Consider the following 26,508-nt stretch of genomic DNA (forward strand, 5'->3'; position numbering starts at 1 on the left):
TTTAACATTAGTTACCTCAGGAAGGTTACCACAGAAAAAAAACGTCCAAGTAGGATCTGAGTAAACTAAAATGTGAATCATAGTTCTTCAATTTGAAGTAAAGTTATTCTAAGTAAGAAATAGAAAGATCTTTCTCATCAGCATTTGACTTTTTTATTCCTAAGACAGATTCATTTGCAGTCTTTATTTTCTGTTTCAGGAAAAAAGATCATTCTTTGAAAACACTTTCACTTCACTTTAAATAATAAAACCACTTGTGAATAACTTTTTTGATTATAAAAGTAACATATATTTGCAATAAAAATTTGGAAAATCACCCCTAATTCTATTACCCAGAAATAAGCACTAATAACTTCATGTCCATCCATGAAGTTGATAACCATTCTTATATTTAAAAACAGGAGGTTGGTGTTTAGATACTTAAAAGCCTCTGAAAGTCAGTGAAGCTCATGTAACTACATTTTTCTCTCTTATCTGTGGCATTTGGAGATAATTATAGTGAAATAGAATAATCCAGACTACTGTTTACCTATATTAAAATGCAATTGTGGCTATTGTCTTCTACCTTGGATGCTACCTGAGCTTTCTGGGGAAAAAGAAAATTAAAACAATGTGATACCAGCAACACATAAAAAGAATGCATTCACACTCTTCATAACTCTTTATTTCCTCCAGGACAGATATCAGTGGATGGATTTATGCGCTATCTGAATGGAGAAGAAAATGGAGTCGTTTCACCTGAGAAACTGGATTTGAATGAAGATATGTCTCAGCCCCTTTCTCACTATTTCATTAATTCCTCGCACAACACCTACCTCACAGGTACGAATTCATGGTTCTCTGAAAGTTACTTTAGCCAGTTCCACCAAGGTCTACTTTCTATCACTCATAAGTGAAAGTATATTTTCTTTTGTTTTCTGTGAAATGCCTCTGAGAACTGGGGTTCATGACCAGAGGCTCCACCCGTAAGCAGTCATATCCTTATTTGTGAAACAATATTATTTCTCCACACATATCTTTTTCAAAGTTTTCGTGTCTTCTATAATGCTTCCATGTCCGGTGTCTTCAGACGCATGGCATTTTTGTGTAACCGAACTCATTCTTGGTGGACTTCATGCCATTTACAATCCAACTTAGTTCTCTGGACTTATTTTATGTACAGAAAAATTCCGAAGAGCTTAATTTCTGCACAAAGCACATTGCTAATTTGCCCAAGGTGGAACAGGGCTTTAAATATAAACAAATTGCCCTGTTAATGACAACCTTTAGTCGGTTGCAAATACAATAAAGGAGAAAAAAAACATGTTTCCTAATTTGATCCTAAATTGAGTATTGCCATGGTTTTGAGTAGATCATTAAATTGAAAAACATTAAAACATGTATGTGCGTACATATATACATATGCATATATATCATCTCAACATAATTTAGAATTAAAGTTTTCAATAAATGAAGATTTTAATATGCTGAAAATGTTTTTATAATCAAAATATATTTCCAGAATACTTTCTGTATGGCAAATCTCTAATCACTGGGCTTAGAAAGAATTTGTAGAAAATTTAGGCAATAAAAAAGACAAGAAATGCTTTTTAAAACCACATCACTCTCTTGCTTCACACAGTCCGTCATCCAAATGAATATAAGCTAGACTGACCTTAAGACCCCAGCACAGCCAAAAGCTTGGTTCTCGTTTAGTATCTCTGAGTTGTAAATGTTCCGCATGCCTTGGGGGAGATTTTGATGGCTCATGGCTCATTGTCCAGGGGTATATGATTAGTGTTGTGGGGTAGACAAGCAAATCTATCTAAATAATGACAAGAGAGAGCCAGGCACTGAATATTCAGGGACATGTCCAAGAAAATCTCCTAGGATTCAGCCATCTGGCAACTAAGCAGTTCTGTCTTCTGACTCCCTTAAGGAGGCCTATTCCTTCTGGCTCAAACATGTGTTGGTATCAAGTCCAGCCTTAACCTGGTATCCCACATTCCATGAAAAATAGGTTAGAATAGAAATGACTCTTAAACAGAGATAGCACTGTAGCCTCCAGACAGCTGGAATGGGCTATCTCAAGATGATTCCAGATAATCTGAGACCATCTAGTCAGGGTCCTATAGTCTGAGTTGTACAGTCGTTTGCACTGCAACTTGCATGTTCTTCAGGAAAAATGGATTGGCTCTCTGACTACTTATGGTCGATTTTGTTTCAACTGACATTATTTGCTAAGAGAGATTCATGCCATGAAACTAGATTCGTGTTTGACTCATTCTAAACCCTATTCCGGTCATCTCTTGCTGCATTAACAAATCATAGCAAAACTCAGTGGCATAAAAAAAGCCACCGTTTTATTTTGATCCATATTCTGTGTGTCAGGAATTCAGATAGCACACAGTGAAGATGGCTTGTCTCTTTCCCTGGTGCCTTGGGCCTCAGCTGCGACGTGAATAGCAAGGGTAACGCAAATACCTTCCTTGCATGCTGGAATCATCTGGAGGCTTCTCTACCAACATGTCTGGCATTTGGGCTAGAATAATACAACAGCTGGGCTCAGTTAGGACTGCTGACCTAATTGCCTACAGGAGGCCTCCTCATGTTGCTTAGGTTTCCTCACAGCATGGCAGCCCCAGAATAGGTGTACTTCTTACATGGCAGCTCATGGCTGCAAGAACAAGTGTCCCAACAAACAAGGAGGAAGATGAATTGCCTTTTTGCACTTAGCCTCAAAGTCCTGTGCTGTCACTTCTTTTATTATTCGTTAAATCACTCGCAGATTCAAAGGGAGGGGACATAGACCACAGCTCTATGGAGGGAAGGAATGTCAAAATCTTTTTTTCAGCCTTGTTTTAAAACTACTGACTTTAAGAAGAAAGTGTCCACTTAGCTCACTTCCTTGCATTCAGTTTCTTACGCCTATTTCAAAAGTTTTGCAGCTCCCACTCAAGTTAAAGGATTTGTTTTTTTTCTTCTCACGTGTTCTTAATCTTATTTGGTACTATTGATCTATTCGGCAGTCTGGTAATGCCTAGGAACCTTTCTAAGAATAGCATTAAATGTATAAAATAAAGTACATAGGATTTAAAGGGAAATAAATTCTTCTGAAATATTTTTATCAAATATTAAAAAACATTTGTGTGATGAAATAATTGTATTAACACAATTAAAAATTACTATAAATAATATGTTGTGATGTTTGCAACAATTGGAATATATTAAAATATCTGTGATTTCTACTTGTGACAAAGTCACCGGTCCTGCTAGTACTACTATGATTTGCGACCCACATTCATAACAGAAGAGAATGTTAAATTTCATATAGAGGTTAAAATGAAAGATGTAATCTTTTTTCTCATTTAAGTTTGAGGAGGTTTATAAAACTTCAGGTTAAGCATCCATATCTTTGACTTGATAGGATCCTAAGAAATATAACTTCAAAGACCTTGACATGTGATGGAATCAGGCATTTATTACATAGGACCACAAGACTCTTAAAAATACATAAATGTATGTACAGTTAAATTTTGGACACTGTAAATGGTTTCATCTACCTGGAGGTCACTATATGCAGTAATTTTACTAATAGTCATTTTAAGTCCAAAAATGCTTCCAATTGATTTATTTAATACAGTTTTTCTATTATTTGTCATATAATAAATGACCCAGTGATAGCAAAATGATTGAATGACAAGACTGCCTGGGTATACACTCTATTATTTCCACCTTCTTTCAGAATATATTAATTTTTCTCTTTCTGTGTATCATTATGGACTTACGGTTTTCAAATTTTATGTTTGTTCATTCAACCACAGCCACTATTCTCCTTTCAGTGGTCAAATTGTCTCAGCTTTAGTTGGTGGCAACAGTTTTTTAGGCTGGCTTCTATGTCCTTTTGACAATGACCCATTGATCTTTGAAAATGTCCTTGCTTTCTAGCATATAAAAATCTTCCATGCATACCTTGCTTCTTTCTGCAGAGCACATGGAATCAGAGTTTTCCCCAATGAGCCCTGGTTCCTTTTAGTGAGAAATAAATTGTATGAGTAACAGCAATTTGGATGCTGCCCTATGGAACTTTGTTTCTAGACCTTTTCTGTGATCAAAACAAGAGAAGATAAATATTTCCTTTTTTTTTCTTGTTAAAGCACAAGTTCACGTAACTATTTACACTCTTATCTTCCAATTGAAATTCTTGATTCTATAGCTGTGCTGCCTTTTTAAATCTTGATACCTAACAAATTATACATAATTACTCATTTGCTTAACTGACAACACAATAATAGTTCTAAGAAAATTGTTCAATGTTAATACAAACAAACTACACAATACTGTTAAATTTTTTCTCTGCAGTTTTTTTTTTTTAAACTGCATTTCACTAAAGATTTTTAGTCCAATTAATTTCTTCGAGAATCTGTCATTTGCCCTCTGAAAAACTCGGTAAGCACAGATGTGGTAGAGAATTTGGCTCTATTTGTCAGTTTGGTTTAATGTGTTAGCATATTAATGGCCAATAATTCTCAAAAGGTGGAGCTTCCAGCTACTAGGAAAGAGAAGGGGCCACTCTTTTTTGGTGTTAAAGAAATGACTCAAATAGCTGTCTCCAAATTTCTGTATAATGGTTTCATATCACCACCATCTGATTCATATGCATGATTTCTGACCACGTCAACCAATTCTCTCTCCAATTATTTACTAGTAGTATTAGAATTCACATATTTCAAATATTCATTTTTTTTAAACTGTTACCTATATTAAATAATGTTCTGATCTTTAGGGGGATAATTTTATTTTGCTTACTTTTCTGAGCTATGTATTATTATACCAAAGTTTGCATTATATAAATTCACATTCTAACATTACCTTGTCCCAGTACCAAAGTCTTTTCTTTCCCTGCAGAGGAATTAAGCAGAATTCCATATAATTAGCCAAAACAAACAAACAAACAAAAAACTTACATATAAATATTAATAAGGTTCTTGAGGTTTTGCCTGAAATCCTCGTTAGACTTACGGGTAAAATTTGTTTTTAGTTCATGTAATGTTAGTATCCTTGTTTTAATTATATATAAATCTATGTAGAACTCATAAATATAGACATCAATAATATAGAAATTCAAATTTCGCAAGACCAATTAAGAAAATTATAAAATAAAAATATAACCAAATTATGCATACCCCATTAGACTCCAATTAAATGTTGAAATCAATACCTAGAAAATTAGTTAGATTTTGTACTTCACAGCCATTTGTGGGACAAGTGAAAACCTTTTCTATCGAAACATTATTTTATATAAAAGGTGTTTGGTGGAAAAAGCAAAGTTTTCCTATTCAAATGAGTTTGAAACGTGCTAGGTACAAAGACTGGAACCTACTGCAGTATGTTTTCAATATAGGAATAAAGTTTCTCATATTCATAATCATTAAGGTTATGACCAACCCTCCTCCCACTATCATCACCCTATTTAATTTCGTGGAGCATTTTAGGAACTGATATTCCTAAAAAAAAAAAAAAAAAAAAAAAAAAAGGAACTGATATTCCTGAGAAATGCCAGTCTAAATTCAAATAAGGAATATTTTTATATTTGGAATGTTCTCTTTTGAGCATTCAAAGCAACTGTAAAAATTAAATATACAATATGAAAGCCAATCAATTTAACAATGCATTATTACTATGTCTATTTCTCTACTCATTATTGCCCCTTTGTTAACTATCAAGACACCCAGGAGGAAAAATAAGTCAGATGACTGAGAGAAATATTTGCACAGAATGAGTTGATTTTTAATTACGATGGTCATTTTCTAATGCTTGGATAGTCTCGGCAGTGCATCAAGTAGTGATTATGTTTTAAATTATTGTTTTTCCTGAGAAATCTAACCTTATGATTCAAAACAAAATTCTCTCCGGATACAACAGTATGCAATCATTTCAACCTATAGTTTTTCACTCTTCATAAATTTTCCCATATTCTAAACCATTAGGGAGATGATGACTCCATATACACGAGCAAGCAAAGTGGTATAACTGAATAATTAACATCCTTATTCAGCTTAAAAGAAAAAAAGAACTTTAGGTTTTAGTTACTCCTCTTATGAATTACATTATCTGATTGAATGTATCAAATAATTATTCCACTTCGCTCCTTACGTATATGTTCTTGACTGCAGTAAATGTCTAGAAATGATTCAGGGCATATTTTTAGCCTTGTCAGTCATCCACTACCAACCCAGTCTGAGTGTCACTCCCTTCTTTTACGCCTCTCCCACTTAGTTAGGCCTTAGCATATGCAACCTTTTATAATTTATTTTTGGTTTAGCACACAGACAGACCTCTGAAAGTTGTATGGTAGGATGGAAAGAAGATAAGTTTAGCAAATAAATAGACCGAGTTTAAATTTGCCTCTAAGTAAATTACATACTTAACTCTTTTAAGCCTTAGTTTCTTCATTTGTGACATGAAGATACGTTGAAACAGCCAGGGTATTTGGGGTTGTAATAGGTTACTAATAATTAATGGCTTAAATGTTAGGGAATTTATTATCTCAAAAAAACAGGAAGTCCAGAAGCGGGGGTGGTTGGGGTTGATTACATCAGAAATTTATTGATATCTTTGGCAACCCAGATGCTTTCCATCTTTTTGCTCCATTATGATTTCAAGATGACCGTGCACACTGAGCATCACCTCCTTGTGAATTAAGACCCACATGTGGAACAGGGAAAGTCCCTGTCTTGTGACACTTTTAAGAGTGAGATTCCTTCAACCCCACCAATTAGACTTTCCTTTATGTCCTATTAATCATAGCCCAGAATTACACCACACAGTAATGCCCATTGCCATGGGCTACAGAACCACTGTGACTGGCTGAGGAAAATTAAGATTTACCCCAGGGCTTGGGACGGGAACCTGAAGCATATCAGAACCTAAATAAAATATTCTATTAGGAAGGAGAAAAAGGAAGAAGAGAAAGAAAGGGCAACAAAAAATGTAAGATTGGGGTGAGTTTAAACACCCTGGCACATAAGAACCCGTCTGCTTTATTTGTACTTGCCTCCCAACCTAGATGGTGAAGGTAAGGAATATGTGTCATGTCATTTTTGTATCTCCCAGTATTTTGTCTTCCACAGAGAATGTTATTTGGGAATATGCACAGAACCTGATGGTGAGGCTCCTGTAATTAATAAGGCATATGCTTAAAGTGGTTTTCCCCTTTTCTTATCTAAGTCATCTCATGGCAGTTGGATCTATGTTCAAGAGAGTTCCATGGTCTCACTGAGGCAGCAGGCAGACACTATGGAAGAGAGAGATCAGATCAAACTGACACCCGTGGAGACAGTCAAGGTGCACAACACAGCCTCAGTCTTTTGGAAAGTTCTTTCCAGTGTAGCTGGGATTGTGACCTGAATGGATATTAGAGCATTGAAAGTGAGGAGAAATAGTCCCCATTTCCATTTATGGAAAGAGACAATGTTTATGAAAGGTCACTGAAGTAACAAATGCATTGTGTTCTGGAATCTTCTTACACTGGAGGTTGAAGAGAAGACAATGAATAATGTTAAATATAAATATAGACAAATATCACCCTCTGTAAGATGAGAAATTCCTCCGAAGCCTTTGTTAATAGAGGGATTGTTATTTCCAATTTTACGGTCTCTTCCATCCGTGGATGCCTTGGGTGATTCTGAGACAAAGCTCAAGTGAATGTAGCCAGCTGCCCAAAATGAATGCTGTCAAGCGAGAAGTTGCAGAGCCATGACTTGGGGCAGTATTGTGAATTAATCTGAGATGGAGCATCAGCTCCCAAGGTCCATCATGGGCTTGGAATGTACTCCAGGGGATGTTCACAGCCAGGCAGAGATGATGTCAGATACTAGTTTCAGAAATAACAAGGGTTGAGTGACTCATTGCATATTATTAATCCCAACCCCCGGCAATGCCTTGGCCCCAGAAGCTGTATTTATTGGCTCTAATCAAATGGAAATATAATAGGGGAATTGGATAGAATAATGAGGAGTTAGGAACTTTAGGAAAGAAAAATAAACCAGCTTTGAGGTTTTAGGCAGAAAAGGAGAAAATAATGAAGAATATTAATACACACATCTAGGGGGGAATAACTCCATAGATGAAGTAAAACACACAGGAAACTTAATGTGCATTCCAAAGAATAGGACAATTATGGAAATGTGTGAGTTTTCTCAAAATATGCTTTTGTTGGGAGACTTTCATTTCTAATAAAGATTATTTGTTGTAAGAATGAATAGTAAGTTTACTTTGTAGGGAATCTGTTGGGCTTAGGTGTTGGACAATAAACACTACACACACATATGCTCCCATTCTTTAAGTGTTTTTCTTTTTTTTTAGATTCCTTTGTATCTCATAAACCCAACCTCATGCCTTACCATGTCTTTTGAAATACTAACTGATCAACATTTAGAAAGTACATTAAGTTTCTTCTATTTCTTTTAAGGATTAATAAAAATTGCAAGCAAATCCAAAGAAATGTTTCTAGAAATTCTTTGAATCTTTTATGACAGAACATTCTAATGTGGGTAAGGAAATTATTTACTTCAATCTACCATTAAATCTTATCTAGCTCATGAATCTATGGCAACTTCCCTACTAAAGTTAGTTAAGACATAACAAAGTATTAATGAAATAAACTCAGAAATTGCACATTGTGTATTGGTATTGGATATAATCAGAAATACATTTAAACAATTTTCTAGATAGTATACAAGAAAATCTGCTTAACTCTTTAACATTAGTGCACTTTTCTGCAAGAGCTATGATCTTTAATGTGTTAACCTCATAATTATTAGAATTCTTCACTTTCTTCAGCTAAAGTATCACTCCTGTAAGCTTAAGAATAACATGTAAATTGTTATCTTTTCCCCTTCACTCCCACTGCCTTTTCTTCCCTTTATGTAGCAAAGATCTTTATTACAACAAACTTTGAGGCAATCATAAATGGCAAATTGATGATCTAGCATCAGGAACTTTCTAGATTATTTGGTCAGCATTTCTACTTTTGCAAACACATTTCTGTTGTTTAAAATGTCCTATTTTTCCAGTAGAGAAAAGTGATTATGCACACTTATTTAATCAGCCTTTCAGTGAATTTACTAGGCCTCTATAGAACTGGAGAATACCATCCTTTTATTATGCTGATGTGGGTATTGTGACATGCATATAGAAGTAAAATTAAAGCAATAAAAAGTTAAATTAAACCAGAAAATTTAATCCCATTTTCTCTGTACTGTGTGTCTCCACCAAGCAGATCCAGTCCATTTCAAAGTCATTTCGACAGTTTTCATCAATATGTCACCATTTAACTATTTTTTTAGAATAATGGAGACTTATAAGATATCAATCAGAGAAAATCCTTAATGTGGAAAACCAAAGACTTCCATTTGTGTGTTGATGGTGGGCTTATCTCAAAAGTTATTTATTATTAATCTTATCAACTAATTTATCAATAAATTAGTGCCTTCCATTGACTTCTTAAGTGAAACAGGAATAGTTTGACTTCGATTCCTGCCCTCAGACTTCTCAGATGCCTTGATTATTACAATTCTCATCACTTCACTAGAGTGCTTCAGTTCTGTTCACAAAAGTTTTTAATTTTGATGAAGTTTATCTATTTTTTCCTTTGTTGCTTCTGTTTTTGTTTTGTTTTGTTTTTTGTTTTTTGTCACATCTACAAAATCATTGTCTAATCCAGGTCACAAATATTTACCACTATATTTTTGTCTAAGAGTTTTATTATATATATCCAAAACAATGTATACAAGTGGACACTTTGGTCAACGTTGCTCAAGCAGTAGTTCGCCGTAATCAGAAGTGTCTGGATGCTGATGGTAACCACTTTGAGCACCTCTTGTAATTGCAGAAGTCAAAAGTGACTTGTATTCATCTTTTGTTATCGGTATATATTGAGTATTACTATCTTACTACAGTTTTTTTTCTTTCTTAAAATATGTATACATTTTTTTTGGCACCCTGTGTGTGTTTATGTATGTGAGTGTGTGTATTTTTAAAATAGCCATATAGTTTTTGAAAACCATAGATTTTTTTTTTTAATTTACATTTAGAAACTTAATCCATCTTGACTTAATTTTTTTGTATATGATACGAGATAAGGATCCAACTTCATTACTTTACATGTGCCTATCCAGTTGTCCCATCACCATTTGTTGAAAAGGTGATTCGTTATACAATGTATCATCTTGGCACCCTTATTGTAAATCAATTGACCATGAATGTGAGGGTTTATTTCTGGACTCTCAATCCTATTCCAGTCATCTATATTTCTGTCCTATCCTTATGCTAGTACTACACTCACTGTCTTGATTACTGTAGCTTCGTAGTTAAGTTGTGAAATTGGGAAGTGCAAGTCCTCCCACTTTGTTCGTATTTTTCAAGACTGTTTTGGCTATTCTGGGTCATTTACATTTTCGTATTAATTTAAGGATCAACTTGTCAATTTGCGCAGAAAAAACCAGCTAGAATTTTGATAGGAATTGTCAAGAAATTCCAGAAGACCCTTCTGGGAGGCGAAAGAGAGATTTTTATTTATATATGGTCTGCAAGCCAGGGAATCAGGAGTCATAGCCCGGAGCATAGACCAAAAGAGGGAGGGGTAGGGTAGGGCAGAGTATTTAAGGGCAGTAAGCACAGAGAGCTGATCTTTAAGGGGATTGGTTGGGGCAAGCAGCAAAACTGTAAGTATGTGCAAGCAAGATGGAGATTGGTCAGGGCTACAGGGCATCTCCAGTTTGCCAACTCGTGGTTAGCAGGTAGGGTCGTGAGATATGACCAAGGTTGGAATCAAAACACATCAGAAGCAGGGGGTGTCATAAGATATGGTGGGGCAGGAGGAAGTGGTCACAAGTCACTTTCCCTTGAAGTCTGCAAAATAAACTGGTAAAAGAAGTTTTGTGGTGAAAGGGACAATGCAGCAAATGCAGTTTGCAACATAAACTGCTTAGTCACTCGCAGGGCCAGAGTTCAAATTGCAGAAAGGTCTAGATATTTGATCACACAATTATGATGTTAGAATCCCCAGAATTGAACTTTAGATCAATTTGGGGAATAGTACTATCTTAACAATATTAAGTTGTCCGCTCCATGAATATGGGATGTCTTTTTATTTATTAAGGTTGTCTAATATTTTTAACAATATTTTGTAATTATTTGAGTACAAGGTTTTCACTTCTATCAAATTTAAGTTTATTCCTATAAAAGAGCACTTTTGAAAAAAGAATGTTTAGATTTTCTAAGCATTTGTGCTTTGGACAGACATGACAGCAGGGTTGGGTTGTAGAATAAAATAACCTGTCAACAGTACTCTCTCACAGAAATGCAATCAGAGTTAAGAGAATGAGTTTTGAAGTTATAATCCTGGATCTTCTTCTTAACAGCTTTGGAAACTTGGGTAAACGAACTGCTCTATGCCATTTTCATTATCTGAAAATAACTATGTTTTTTAAAAGGTGTTTATACTAGAGAGATTTGTGTAAAGATTAAATGTAGTAATACATATAAGTTTCAAAGAACTATAATGGGCACATGCTAAGCAGTTAATAAACATGAGCTACTCTCATTGTTACAGTGCTTTCTTTCTTAAATTCTCTCTTTCCCAAAACCTCTGCTAAGAAGTCACAATTACATTTGTGATTGTCTCACTACCTTCTGGTATGTTGAGGCAGAAAAAAGGCTGAGAACACCTACTCAAGCTCTTAAATTTTTTGTTTTCCCATTGTTGAAGAGCTTTTCTGGGAAGCCACCAGTGTGTTTCTCGCTTTCTGGGATTCTGGGGTTCATTTTGTTGGTGTTTTTCAGCTGGTCAACTGGCTGGAAACTCCTCCGTTGAGATGTATCGCCAAGTGCTCCTGTCTGGTTGTCGCTGTGTGGAGCTGGACTGCTGGAAAGGACGGACCGCAGAAGAGGAGCCAGTCATCACCCATGGGTTTACCATGACAACGGAAATATCCTTCAAGGTAGAATGAATGAAAATGGCTAAAAGAGGCACCTGGGGAGATTGGACCCCTTTCGAGGAAAGCCTCCTAAAGTAGACAGCCCCAGGGGTTACAGTTAAGTCCATAAGCTATTAATCATCTTTGCCATTTTAGAGGCTAAAACTTAACAGTTTATCCATGGGTGGTAGTTGGGATCAGGTGAACTGATTCATGCTAACCAAATCTAAAGAAACTGTTTTATAAAGGAAATAATAAATTTATTTGTCTATTTAGCACTCTTATTCTTTTTTTCTTGCATTTTGTCATTGGGAATTACAACATATATAACAAAGAGTTCATACAACTTATTTGTACAAGTTAACAAATTGATACAAAGTTTGCACTCATGAACTACGAACAAAATCAAGAAATAGGAATGTACTGGCACCCCAGAAACACTCCACATACCCATTCCCATCAGAATGACCCCCATCGCCCCAGAGATGACCACCTTCCTGACCATTACTGTGATCAATCACCCTTTGCATTTCTTTAGAGCTGTACTAGTTTATGTGCAGCCCTAAACAATGTAGTTTCACCAATTTTTAACTTGATATAAAGGTATTCATACTGTAGTATGCATTATTTTGTGTTTTGCTGTTTTCACTCCACATTATTTGGGAGATTCAATATTATTGCATGTATCTCTAGCTTATTTGTTTGCTTGCTTGGTGATGATGATGATGATATTAATGAGTACTATTTAATTATTATATAATATTCCATTCACAGAATATACTCATATATGGAATAATAATAATAATAATATATGGAATGGAATACTGGCTATGATATGCCATCTTTTGGCACATTGATACCTAGGGCTCAAAGACCCCTAGGGCACACATGTAGTCAAAGTTGGGTTCATTGGCTTATGCAACAAGAGAGCACAAATGTCATGGGGAACTCTGATGCCTCTGTAAAAGTGTGTTAGAGAGAATTTACAGAATTTAGGCTTGTATTAGGTGATTGGGGTGAGGGTGAGTCTAGTAAGCAGGGTCTTTCTATGGATAGGATGCTGTCAGGAAGGAGAAACAATCATGATTGGGTGTCTTAATAAATCCCATCTAGGAAGCAAGACAAAGCTGAAATTTATAAAGAAGCATCAACCACTCTTATTAGTCAGTGATGAGGGTGTTTGGTCATCTCTCCTCTCTTCCTGTTCATGGCTCTATCATACACCATAAAGGGCCTCACATTCATGCATATGGACAAATATGAGTTCTGTTCAGATCCCCTGCAGAGAGCCATCCTCAGGAGCTTGGGGGCATTTGAGTGGGGAAATCTGTGGCCCTAGGTACCCTAGAAAGTAATCTAGAATGGGGATATGTGGGGTTTAGGAAACATGTTTTCTTGGCTGACTCAGGTTTCTCACCCCTTTGGAAGGGAATAGACAGAGAAGGACCAGAGGACATCCTCTGGAGCACAGGTCCCATGGTATGAGCCCCATTACCTGGGTTACATCAGTCTCAGGGCAGAACTGGCTCTGGGTCACTAACTCTTGCCCTAAGCAACCACAGAAACTGAGCCCAAGTATTTGGCTAACGAAGGTAGTTAGAGTGAGGATAGGACCATTGAAAATGGGGAGGTCAGAGTGTTAAGAGGCCAGAATATTGAAGGAATTAGATAGATGTTAATGTCACCAAGACTGGTGACAAAACTTTGGATATAGAACACAATGCACCATTTGCCAAAGTCTTTGCTGAATGAGGGGGATCTCAGCAGATGGCAGAAGTGAAGAAATAGTTAAAGCTTGTTTGGCTGCTTCACGAGAACTCAGTTTTGTTTTGTTTTAAAATAAGAAGATTGAGAGGTAATGTTTCAAAAGTAACACTGGGAGCAAAACGTTCCCAATCTTCAGCTTTTAGCCCTGGGACACTTGTGATGTGATAAAATAAACAGCTATCACTTGAAAGAGCAGCAAAAAAGAAGATTTTTAAGGGACAGCCAGGTTTCCGTTTAGGTAAATGGATTTCTTGATCAAAAGTACTATGTTTGACAGCAATAAAAATGTGTTCAGACGTAATATCATTAGCACCTTAAAATATGTTTAGCGTGTGTGTCTAGGGAATTTAACTTTTCATGATTTCTTAAACTTAAGCTACAATACAACAATTAGAGAAAAATAGCGCCCTTTACTAAATTTTACAACAAAGTTTAATGACGGGTCGACCTTAATTTTGATCAAAAATCTTTAAAAGTTTATCTGCCCCTTTTGGTTTTCTTTAATGGAAAAACAATGGGTTTTTGTTTCATTTTTCATAGTCTCCCACCCTCCCAGCTCCTGCCATTATCCTCTGTTAGATATCTAAGGCATCAACCCAAACCTGGTTGGGCTGTTAAAGAAAAAGTAGGGGATAGATGACCCTGGTGTGGGGTGAGTGCAATTTGGGCTTGCCTCTCTGCTAATGGATGAAGGTGATCCAGGAAAGGGAGACAGCACATTTTGATGGATCCATTACTGAGCTAAGGGACTGATGGCCTTGTACACCAAAACATTGCCAGGAGGACCCACCCACCCCCTTGCCTACTGCCCCTCAGAGTTCATGTGAGGGGCAATTATGTTTCTTAAAAATTTATAATCCTCAAGGTACTTTTTTTTATTAAAATGTATTGGGGTGGCAACAAAACTACATAGGTTTCAACTGTACATTTCTATATTACATCATCAGTATACTGCATTGTATGTTCACCACCCAGAGTCGGTTCTCCTTCCATCACCATATATTTGAGTTCCTTTGCAGGGGGTTGGGGTGAGGGTAAACACCAAGTTTTAAGCATATTTATTTTATGTGGAGCATTGGCTTTTTGGCCTCAGCCATCAAGTCCACTTAGAGTGACTCTCCCTATGCACTCAACAGTACAAGTGGTTCTTCAATCTCATCTGTGATCTCTGAGCCACAGGCTGATTGAATATCTATTCCTGGGCTCCAGGAATAGCACAGCTTCTCAACCACATCCACACACTTGCTGACAGATTTAGAGACTAAAAGACTAAAACTGGCCCAGAACACTGCTTCTTCTCTCTCCCTGCCAGAGTTAGGGGTAGGAGGTGGCCAAATAGAGCAGGAAACCCTTCTCCTCTGCTGGTTGGTTTGTCCAGCCACGCTCTCTGCTAATGTGCATTTGCAGGATTTATCATTCTTGCAGAGATGTGGACAGTGGTGAGAAAGGATGAGTGTGGGGAGTAGAAATGCCAACCTGTTTTGTGGACAAATATACAGAGCAAGAATTCTCTACATCAGGACTAGGACTAGGGTGATGCACCTGAGGCACCTTACCTGCAAAGTTTAGGGAGGAGCTTACTCTCAGTGTCATGTAAATGCAGAGTGGACACCTGCGAATGGGTGTTTCTTTACCTTTTGCATTTAGATACCTCATTTGCCTCACCCTAGGCCCAGCCCTGCCCTGCATGATTATCAGCATGTGGTCTGCTTTTCCAGAAACTACTTTGTAACAGTGACTTTGTAAGAAAGGGTAAAAAATGAAATGGGGAACAAGGCCCTACGTGATGTACCCCGCCCCCATTATCACTTTCCCCCTCATTCACTTGGCTCCAACTCCATGGGCCTCCTTGCCATTCCTTGACTATGGTAGGCAGGTTTGACCACACAGCCTTGGCACAGGTTGTCCTCTCTGCCTAGAATGCGCTTTCCCCAGGCATCGGCGTGATTCACCTCTTACTTCCTTGAAAACTGTCAAATGCCACCTTCTGAACAAAGCTTAATGTGACCACTCAATTTAATACTATAACCAGCCATCACGCCCACTCCCACACTCCTGATACATTCCCCACCACCTCTTTATTTTTTCTATTTACCAGCTGGCACCACTCTGCTTAACTTAATTATTGTGTTCCTTGTTTATTGTCTGTCTCCTTCTACTAGTATGTAAGCCCCACAAAGACATGATCTTTGTTTTGTTCCCTGATCTGTCCCAAGCACTTTGAAAGAATCTGGCATATAGTAGGCGCTCAATAAATGTTTTATAAAAGAATTTTCCCATTCCAACGCAAACAGACCAATTACAGCATAGCTTTCATTTTTAGTTTTTCTTGCCTCTGCTTATCACATGCATGAATTTTGTCTTTCTCTATTTTCACGTGTGAAATTCCATGTGTAGTATATTGGAGGGCACTGAAAAGATTCTCTCAATGTTTGCCAGTTTGGGCTCTCCCATATGTTTTGACCTGACCTTCACAGTGCAGTTAGACTATATTCTATAGCCACAGGTGTATTGCAGCAGCAAAATAAACTAAATGCAGAAGTTTATCATTTTTATGTCACATAGTTTATCTACTCTCAGCCTATGCAATCAGAAAAGCTTCTGTGAGATATATGCCCCAAAGCGAAAGTTCCTATTGGCATTTACCTCCTATTTATTGTATGAGCCAAAGTAAAATGTTATGTTCTGGGAAAGGGGACATGCTATAATTCCCCTTCTCTCTGGAGGGCTTTTTATTTTGCAGTCTGGGTTTATTTATTATTTACCCCATATATCTGCCCTTCTGTTTCTCCGCCTTACTGCCTGAGCCTTTCTGATGGTCAGGGCAGTAATTTCACCACTTAGGCTTCATTCTCTCTGCTCCCACTCAGTCTCCTTCCTCCCACAGTGGGCACCCACCCACCCTCCCCCATCCCCACGCTGCTCCTTTGTATTCCCTCAGGCAGCTCCTTTGTAATCAGCAATTGTACAAGATGGAAAACTGGATAATGTGATAACATATATATGATGACAATGTATTAAATATGAGTATGTGGTTAAATGGAGCATTTCTGAAAATAAAGCTTCATTCTCTGAGAGAAATAATAATTTAGGATGCAATTTAACTGCTACATAAACGCTCACATAAAATGGATATCAAATACACCCTGCTGTTGTCTGTCAAGGATAAAGGATTTCAAGGGCAGTTTTTTTCCCACTGGAGGTTAGTAATTGAGCCATATGGTTTGTAGATTATTGAATCCAGTGTTAGCAGTCTCTGAAAAATGGTTTTGGCTTAATAAGGAGCAATTGCGCTGTAAGGTACTTTCACATTCCAGTGTCCACTAATGACAGTTTATGTGAAAGAACGAAACTTCAAACCTGTAACAATTTTTCTCATCTGATGGATCATGTGTACTGTGCAAAATATTCTAAAGATATTAAAAAAAAAAAAAAACACAAAAGTCCTACAATGGACCTTCTGGAGTTTTCAGGTACTCCCTGCTAAAATGATTAGATGAAATTCAGTAAATGCTTTCTTTGGTTTTAAAAGTTCAAAAGGGTGTTCTAAGCTGATGGCTAACCTTATGGTAGAGATGAGAAGAGACAGATAGAGGGAGGAGGGAGCAGATAGAGGAAAAGAGAGAAAAGAGACTACAGAGGGTAAGAATGCAGCTCTGGAGCTGATGTCAGGGTTCTAATGCCAGCTCTCCTATTTGCTGGCTGCAGACCTTGGAGAAACACCCTTACTAGTCTGAGCCTCTTTCTTATAAGCAAAATGGAGCTGATAATAGAGCTTACCTCCTAGGTTGGTTGTCAGCATTCAAGGATGCTACTTAATATACAGACATTGCTTAGAAGAGTGCATGGTACTCAGGGAGTACTCTATAAATGCTAGCTACTGATATTATAATTGAAATTTAAGAAGTCACACTTTAGCTCTCTTCCTATAAATATGAAGGCTGTGGTATTATTTATTCAAGGAGTTATTAAGTCAGGGTGAGGGCAGGGGGTGAATTAAGTCATTTATAAAGCTGCTGTGGTAGAGGCTGCGGGTGCCCTCCACATACAACCCCTGGCATCCACTTTAGGAAGAGGCTAGAAGGCTAAACTATGTGGCAAATTAAACACAGCCCAGACTCGGTTAGGGACCCAGTGGGAGCTGAGAAGGATATGGCAGATAAGCGTGGAGAATCCATTGCAAATATGGGTCCTAAGTCAAGTGCACAAGATCAGAAGTGCACAGCACCAGAGACAGAAAAAGGGAGAAGTAGGGGACACAAGATAGGAAGGACTAGGAACCAGGGCCCAGCAGCAGTTCAGGCCATACCAGCATATCCACTGTGGGGTAAGAGAAGCAGACCCAGGGAGCTAGGAAGACAGAGAGGCATAAATTCCCTAGTGGTCTGAGAGCAGGCCCATAAAAATACCCACATTTAATTGGCCAAAAATAAGGAGAAAGGCCATTGTCCTGGGACAAAATACCCACTTTTCTAAGATTGAAGGGGTAGGGTTCTCACTCACCTTTAGGCCTGACTCTTACTGGCCCAAATGCTGATGGGGCAAGTCTATAGTCAAGCTTCACTATTAGAGGCAACTGGAGATATTCTCAAACAGCCAAAATCACCAATTATAATCAGAAAAGTTATCGAAGTCTTTTACTTAGATTTACATTTGAGAGACTCTTTTTCAATGTAAGGCTGACTCAAGCTTGAATGGAAATTTCAGCCATGAAAGTGTTGAAGGCTATTGAGTATGGAGCATTCAAACTTCTGTAACACAAAGTTACATTTACCTTTGGTTACAATCAAGTTTTAAGCTTTGCTTAAGCCAATGATGAGACTAGTCCAAAGGTTGACAAACTATCCTCTTTAGGCCACATTCAGCATGACACCTGTTTTGGTGAATTAACTTTTGTTGGAGCATAGCCACAGCCACGTGTTTACTTATTATCTGTGGCTACTTTGGGGCTACAAAGGCAGAGTTGAATAGTTGCCATAGACACCATTTGGCCAGTAAAGTCTAAAATAGTTACTATCTGGTCCTTTATGGGAAAAGTTTGCTGGCCTTTGAAATACTCAATAGAAAAATAAATGGGATCATGAATAGATAAATGATGTTTCTCTTCTATTAGGAATGTTAAGAGTTCATTTATTTACTGGAAAATATTTAGTGAACATCTAGAATGTTCCTTAGCACTTCCTAGGCCCTGGAGACAGAGCAGTGGAGAAAACTGAGTGCTTACCCTCAAGAAGCTTCCATTCTAGTGGGGAAAAGTAGATAAAAATAAACATACAATATGGCACATGGAGATATGCCCTTTAAGGTTACATAAGTTAAGTATTGAACAAAAGAGGGGCTAGAGGTATGCCATTTTCAGCAGTATGGTGGCAGAAGAACTGTTATTACAAGACATTTGAGCAGAGACCACACACCCCTCAGGTATGGAAGTGAGTCCTGCTTTCAGGTAAGAGTATTCCTGATACAGGGAACAAAGATAAAGAAATGAAAGCGAAAAACAAGGAGATGAAGTCATGTTCGGTGTATTCAAGGAAAAGCAAGAGGTCAGTGAACTGTATCAGGGTAAGCAATAGTGAACAGGTAAAGGAGATGAATCTAGAGAGATAGCAGGTGCCAGATCTGATAAAGAATTTGGATTTCACTCTGAAATAGAAGGCCAATGGAAAAATTTTACTCCGAAGTAATGAAATAATTTGATTCCTGTTTGATAACAATCAATCTGGCTATCGTATGTAATATATGGAACAAACACAGAGGGAAAAAAGCAGTTAAAAGTTTCTATCAGTCAGTCTCTGCTTGGTTTTGCTGCAATAACAAAAAATTACAGAATCTCAGCGATTTAGAACCACAAAGGTTTATTTCTTGCTTGAGTTTGATGTCAGCTGTTGCTCTGATATTGTCTATAATCCACAAAGAAAGAATAGCCCCAATCTGTGATATCACTGAGCTCATGGCAGAGGGAAAAGAGAAATGGCAGAACCACATCATGGCTCTTGAAGACTGCTCAGCAGATGACCATGCCATTTTCATACATATTTCACTCCAAAACACGTGGCCATGCCTATTATCAACTGATCTCAGAGAAAGGGGTAGTGAAATGTGGGAATTATGATAAAATCTACCACAGCAGTTACTGCAAAGGTTTTTGGATCAGGATAGCTGAGATGTGGTTATATCCTGGACATGTTTGGGACAGGATTGCTGATAAATCAGAAGATGTGAGAGAAAGAGGTCAAGAATTGCTCCAATGTGCCTTGCCTTTACCTGATACAATAGGGCCACATTTATTAAATGAACAAAATCTAGACTCACCCCCTCCGCCCGCCTTTTCTTTGCATTTATCACTCACTTGCTTTATGATATCTCCTCTCAATTATTTTGAGGGTTTTGATCTTAGGTGGTTAAGCTCATTAAGCTAATTTGCTGCATGGGAGCTACTGCAAAGGTTAAGAGCATAAACTCTAGAGTCAGATAAAGTTTCCTGGGGTTTACTAGATGTTCCTCTCTGTGATCTTAGCAAATTGGTTAATATCTCTGAGCCTCCATTTTATAATCTATAAAATGGTGGATACTACTTTTCTTATATGTATAGCATGAGAGAAGATATGTGTCTGGAACATAATAAATGCTCGTTTAATGGGGGCTCTCGTTCGTATTAGTAAGAGTCTGAGGTAAGATTTAGGGTGAGTGAGGAGGAAGGTACCAGCAAGGTAAGTAACTTTAGTTGATTTAAGAATATATGCCCATCATGAGCTGGGTTCTTTATCTTCTCTCAATGCATTCTCACAACAACAGACTCATGGAATGAAGTATCTCACCCCCACTCTACAGTCAGTAAGCGAATGCACAGAGGCATTAAGTGAAATTTCCCAAGGTCACACAGCTTGGAAGTCTAAGAAGTAAGACTCAAACACGAGTCTGTTTGAATTCAAAGCCTGTGCTCAAATAAATCAAAAAAAGAATTTAAAATCTTGATGCAGCTTGCTATTTATAGTGCACTTATGTTTGATGGCATCCGCTATCATAAAAGTTAAACTGATCATGTATGAAAGGCAATCTGTGAACTCACTTCTAAGAAATGATGAAAGCGGTTTTTTGCTCCATGCAGGCAAATCTCTCTTACAGGATATGTGCAAATATAGTAAGAATTAGAAAGTCTTATTTATACTGTGGGGCCAAGGAAATAGCTTTCTGGCTTGGAGATAAAGAAGGCTATGCATTCTTTAAGGAAGGTAGGGAAGATAACAGAGAAGGCTCGGGCACAAAGAATGAGAGTAGAAATTCCTACTTGAAAGGAGGATATGAAAAAAGTAAATGCAACTAAAAACAAATTAGGAGTATGTGAAACCACAGTGGCACTGACAGTGATATAATTAAAAATAAATGAGATCACACTTTAATACCAGTTCAATGAAAAAAACATTTTGAAAAAATAATGCCTAAAGCTGGTGAATATGCATTGAAATCTGGTCCTTCGTTACATTACTCTAGGCAATCAAAAATGAAAAGTAATTTGGAGAAACACGGGAGAGTTTAAAACTATTCGTATTCTTTAATTCAATAATTCCCCTTCTGAGACTTTATTCCCAGAATAATTCAAAGTATTAGGAAAAAATGAAGATGTGCTTTGTAAAATTATTTGAATGATAACTTTTAAAATATGTCTATCCCACAGCTGGCTAATGGTTAAATCAATTATGATACTACTACTCCCTAGAATTTTATACAGATATTAAAGCTTATGACAGACACATTTTTGAAAAATATAGATTGAAGAATAAAGTACTGATATATGTTACAGCATGGATCAATGAAAGCGTGCTAAATGAAAGGTGCCAGACATAAAAGGCCACGTATTGTATGATTCCAATTATATGAAATGTTCAGTATATGCACAACTATAGAGATAAAGGTAGATTAATGATTGCCTAGAGCTAGATGTGTGAGGTGGGATGGGGGAATTGGGAGTGACTGCTAATGGGTACATGATTTCTTTTGGAGGTGATAAAAACGTCCTAACTTAAATTGGGATGATGGTTGTACAACTCTGAATATACTAAAAATCATGTAATTGTACACTTCAAATGGGTGAATTCTATCTCAGTAATGTTATATATCATAACAATATTAAAAAACACAAATAGAGTAGTTACTATAATTAAAACTCAGTTATACAAATACATGAAATACAAACTAGAAGTAATATAACCAAATGCCAACAGTGGTTTGGTTCAAAGGGTGAATTTATGAGTGAAAATGTTTGCCTGCTCTTGCCCAAATTTTTTATAATATGATTGACTCATTTTATTATTTTTAAAAAGTAGGTTTAATTAATAAATATTAGAATCATTCCACAGTTGTGTCTCCCCCTCCACTCAAATTCATTCTCCTTTTTCTTTCCTTGCTAAGTCAAGAGTCAGAAAATGTACAGTGCAGCAGCCTTCACAATCCCTTCTAGTCATTTCAGGCCACTTGATACAATTCTATGAATGAAAAAGGTGGCCATATTAATGTATGTAGCTCCAAAGAAAAACATACACACATTGAAATTCTGACATACTGAATATTCATGTGTTCTCATTTTTAGGAAGTGATAGAAGCTATCGCCGAGTGTGCATTTAAGACTTCACCTTTTCCAATTCTCCTTTCGTTTGAAAATCATGTGGATTCGTAAGTATTTAAGACATTTAATAGGGAGTCTTTTTCCCACATAAGTCATGTTTAATAATTGTTCACTCGATGTAAAATTATTTGAGATTATTAGTGGTGTTCTTAGATTATGTTATATATGAGGTGGCATGCTTTCAACCGTATGTGATGGAAATTCATTGAAATCTCATTTACATTAAAATAATCCATTGGACTTGTGAAATCTATTTTCATGGCACAGGAATTTTCAATTAAGGACGACTCTTTTTACAATGCAGTGGAACACATTTCCTTATATAATACATGTCTCTATTGCAGTGGGCCGCTTTTGTACGCCTCCGTCATTAGCTCCTTCTGTTGCATGCAAACTTACAGTCAATTTTGCCACGCACTAAAATGGCTGGTTCCGTATGCATTGGAGCTGGTGGAAAAACAGCTGTAAATTTTATTCTGCTACTCCGCACTTAAACAAAACCCAGACCGCCAAATGTTCCCTGCATCCCCTTCCCATTGGTTTCCCCTGTTTATTAGTATTGGCAAATATTTGCCCATTTCAGAATAGCCCGCACTTATTGCTGAGCTACATAAAGAAAAGGTAATTTTGACTTGACTGTTTTATATTCTTTTTATGACAAAGGACCAGAGTAAGATACATTTCTATCACACACGCAGATATTAGTTTATCATGTAGTTACTCAGTTTAAAGAGCTTCCAAATGAAAAATTCTACATCAGTTCAAGATACCAAAATTCTCGTCCATGGAATTAGTGCCTGAAGACTCCGTAGTGGTACCATCATTGCTCAAACAAGCATCTGTGAAGTAGTCCTCTCTTTCATTTCAACAACCTAAACTGGTTTTCTCAACTATAAACCAATAGCACCTGCCCTAATCTGACTCTCAGGTTCCCTTCCCCTCCTTCTTATTTAAGTCTTTCCCGGGTCACTAATGTGCTCTGCCCAACTAATTCACAACAACACATGCTTCAATTCACTAATTCTTACAGAATTCACTAAATCCTAGAAAAGCGGTTTGGTCACTGTCGTGCGGGGAAGCCTGCGGGGTCTCTGCTCCCGCTCCCCATACAAGAACGCAGGATATGGTGAGGCCAAAAAGGAACACCCACGGAGCCATAGGTAGGGGAGTCATACCACTATACTCTCTCTGGCGGCACTATACTCTCACTGGAGGCTGGATCCACACTGTCCGCAAACCGCCATCCACGCTTGCCAGCCCAGCCGCCGTCTTCTTGCTAGCCCCCATTCTTCCTCTTTCTTCTCTCCTTCCTTCTCCTCTCTGCTAGCATAGCCACAGCAGTTATATTGTGGCCAATGGCTCACTGGTTACAGCTGACGGCCAACTAGCCACAGCTGATGGCCATGCAATCACAGTTGGCCATTTACTACCTGAGCCAGCACCTGTCTATGTGAGGCCGAGAGCCTGGAAACTACTTTCTGGGGCTCTGCCCCCACAGTCACGATCAAATTTCAGTTTGAGGAATTTCTAAGGAGTTAAGTGATCATTTGTCAATTTATATGAAGAGAGAGACCTTATTTTTTGACACAACCAATTTTATAATTGTCTGTATTTCTAGTTTGCCCCCAGGAAATCCATATTACATTTATCGACTCATGATTCTGTTTCATTAGGAAACGGACATTCAATGAGTGTTGTAATCATTTGGCACAGTTTTTCTCACACTTCTGAGGGTCGATTAAAGAGAAAAGAATTTATTCTGTTTATTCTGTTTCATTGCTATTTCTCTTCTAAATAAAGGGACCACCCCTTTAGTCATTGTATTTTGTACCTCATTTGCTGTGACAGCTCTGATTTGCAGATAACTTTTCTGGAGTATTTTTTCATCTGCCCATCCATTTGTAACTGGGCTCTAAAATACTTTAGTACCTTTCTTCCAGGCACTATAGTTCCCAGACTTGTTGATGTGTTATTTTCTTTTTGTAGAAATATCTCCAAACCTAGCACATTTGTTTTCTTTAAGAAATGTTTCTATATAAATTAGACAAAATGAAAAGCTGTTTACAAAATTTACAAATCCATGCTTTATTGTCACACCTGGTACAATGAGCTCTCCCTACGGTGGCCAGAGAGGTGTCAATAACCACCACCACCACAAACATACTAACAGGTAATATTTACTATGTCGTGAGCAGTGTTCCAAGCATAAGCTCATTTAACCCTCGCCACAAACCCAAGTGCTCCTAAGAATAAATACTATTATGATTATCCCTATTTTACAGATGATGAAACTGAGTCCCAAAGAGGCTGAGTAACTTACCCAAGGCCATGCAGTTAAAACGTGACAGAGCTGGATTCAAATCCATCCAGTCTAGCTTCAAAACTTACATGTTTAACCAACATCTCTTATACCTAAGCAGAAGCTCATGAGCCTTCAAAGCATCGAATGAAGGCAACCAGAGCATCCACAAGGCAACTGCCAGCAAATGTTTACATTTACGTGGTTGCATCCACAGGACATTTTTTGCAGTCTTTAACACCAGTCATACAGAGAGCCAAAACTGGGCATGAAAACTAAGCCCTACAGTGAACACAAAAGAAAAAAAAATAAATAGTGCCATAATACTGCTCTTTCTGGTATAAAATTGAGAAATTTAGCTATTAAAAGTTTATTAATAATTCATACGTGACAAAAGAAAACAGGAAAACAACCCTCCCAGGATGCCATGATATTTATCTCAAACCATTGAGATAATCTAATGGCAGTGAAATACAAAGATACTGAATTCTACTGTGAGAGGAAGTTGTGTGCTTCATATTTCTGTTGTCCTCGAGCTCCACATATCAAAATCGCTCCAACACCATTCTTTCCTGGGAGGACTATCACACACCCAAAGAAAACAGATAAACTCGATGCTTGACTTGTGGCCACCTCGCCTCATTGCTGACCCAGGTGGCGGACATCATTCATCAGCTGTGCTCTCTTTCCCACTAAACCTAGATCTAACCTCAGAATCCTCCTCAACACAGTGACCCAGGAACATGTCCACCTAAAACATCTGAAATCTATGTGCCACCTCTAGTGAACCATTTTATTCTCCTGTGTGCTGCAGGTACAAAATGTCAGTCTCAGAACTCTGGTCCCAGCTCATTAGAGCCACACCTCCAAAACAAACTCACACTGGAAGAAAGAAATCCACTGAATTTTCTGGTATTCTCTCCAAATATTTGGAATCGCCTATTCATGGACAACAAAGGGGAATCTGCCAGTAGCTGCTGGCAACTTATCCTTCTCCCAGTGCTATGTCAGAATCCCATAAAATACAGCTTCCTGAGCTCCACCCCATCCCTGACTTCGAATTTCTAGAAATAAGACTTCAAAAATCCCTAGTTAACTCTGATGTTCCACCTGCTATGTAAACTAGCACTTTCATAAAAAGAATTCTACACTGAAATCTAGCGAAGTAACCTCTAGCCATGGTTCAGCTACAGACAATGTGAGATTTTAGACAAAGTTCTTAATTTCCATGCATTGTATACTCTTCATCTATAGAGGAGTTTGATTTAGTTCAACTTAGAGGATTTAACCCATGAAGTGCGGCACGTTTGTTGGTCAGAAAACTGACCACTTTGCCAGGTGCCTACACTTTATTAAAATACTACAGGTATTTTAATATGTCCAGATATGTCTGCTATGGCCTGAAGCTCAAAATGTATTTGTGAATATTTTCCTCTCACTTCATCTCCATAGTAGCCACTGTTTATGCTCTAAATGCTTCAGGACTTTTTTTTTCTCTCTAATTGCAACTTTAATGCCTTTTATTTCTGCTGTTCTGACCCGCAATTAAAGGTGGTTTGTTTTCCACTGACTTTTTCTATTCACTTGGCTCTCTGCTCTGTTTCCTGTCAGGTGGGCATGTGTGTTTGTGGAGACCATAAATTGCCTGATTACCAAATAGTGCATTTTACTTTTCTCTTGGACACTTGCCTCTTGTTCTCTCCATCTCAATGGATTTTGAGGCAGGTTTTTAAATGTCTAGGTCAGACATAGATTTTTGCTGTACAAAGTCTGGTAGGGCCATGGGCCATCACCATCGGCGTCGTTAGGGAGCTCATTAGAAATGCAGAGTTTCAGGCCCCACTCCAGACTCTACCTCT

At 37.6% G+C, this 26,508-nt stretch overlaps 1 protein-coding gene across 2 annotated transcripts in view; it reads left to right on the forward strand.

Annotated features, from left to right (window-relative positions):
* Nucleotides 1-26,508, forward strand: part of PLCB1 (phospholipase C beta 1) — a 684,403-nt gene that overhangs the window by 511,441 nt on the left and 146,454 nt on the right. For both annotated transcript variants that reach the window (XM_088789261.1, XM_088789262.1), the window contains exons 10-12: nucleotides 676-822; nucleotides 11,827-11,984; nucleotides 22,315-22,397. In XM_088789261.1, coding sequence (XP_088645387.1) covers nucleotides 676-822; nucleotides 11,827-11,984; nucleotides 22,315-22,397 — 388 coding nt within the window. The remainder of the gene's footprint in view (nucleotides 1-675; nucleotides 823-11,826; nucleotides 11,985-22,314; nucleotides 22,398-26,508) is intronic.

The sequence above is a fragment of the Rhinolophus sinicus genome, chromosome 13, assembly GCF_057876585.1.
Source record: "Rhinolophus sinicus isolate RSI-liver-muscle chromosome 13, RSI-T2T, whole genome shotgun sequence".
Lineage (NCBI taxonomy): Eukaryota > Metazoa > Chordata > Mammalia > Chiroptera > Rhinolophidae > Rhinolophus > Rhinolophus sinicus.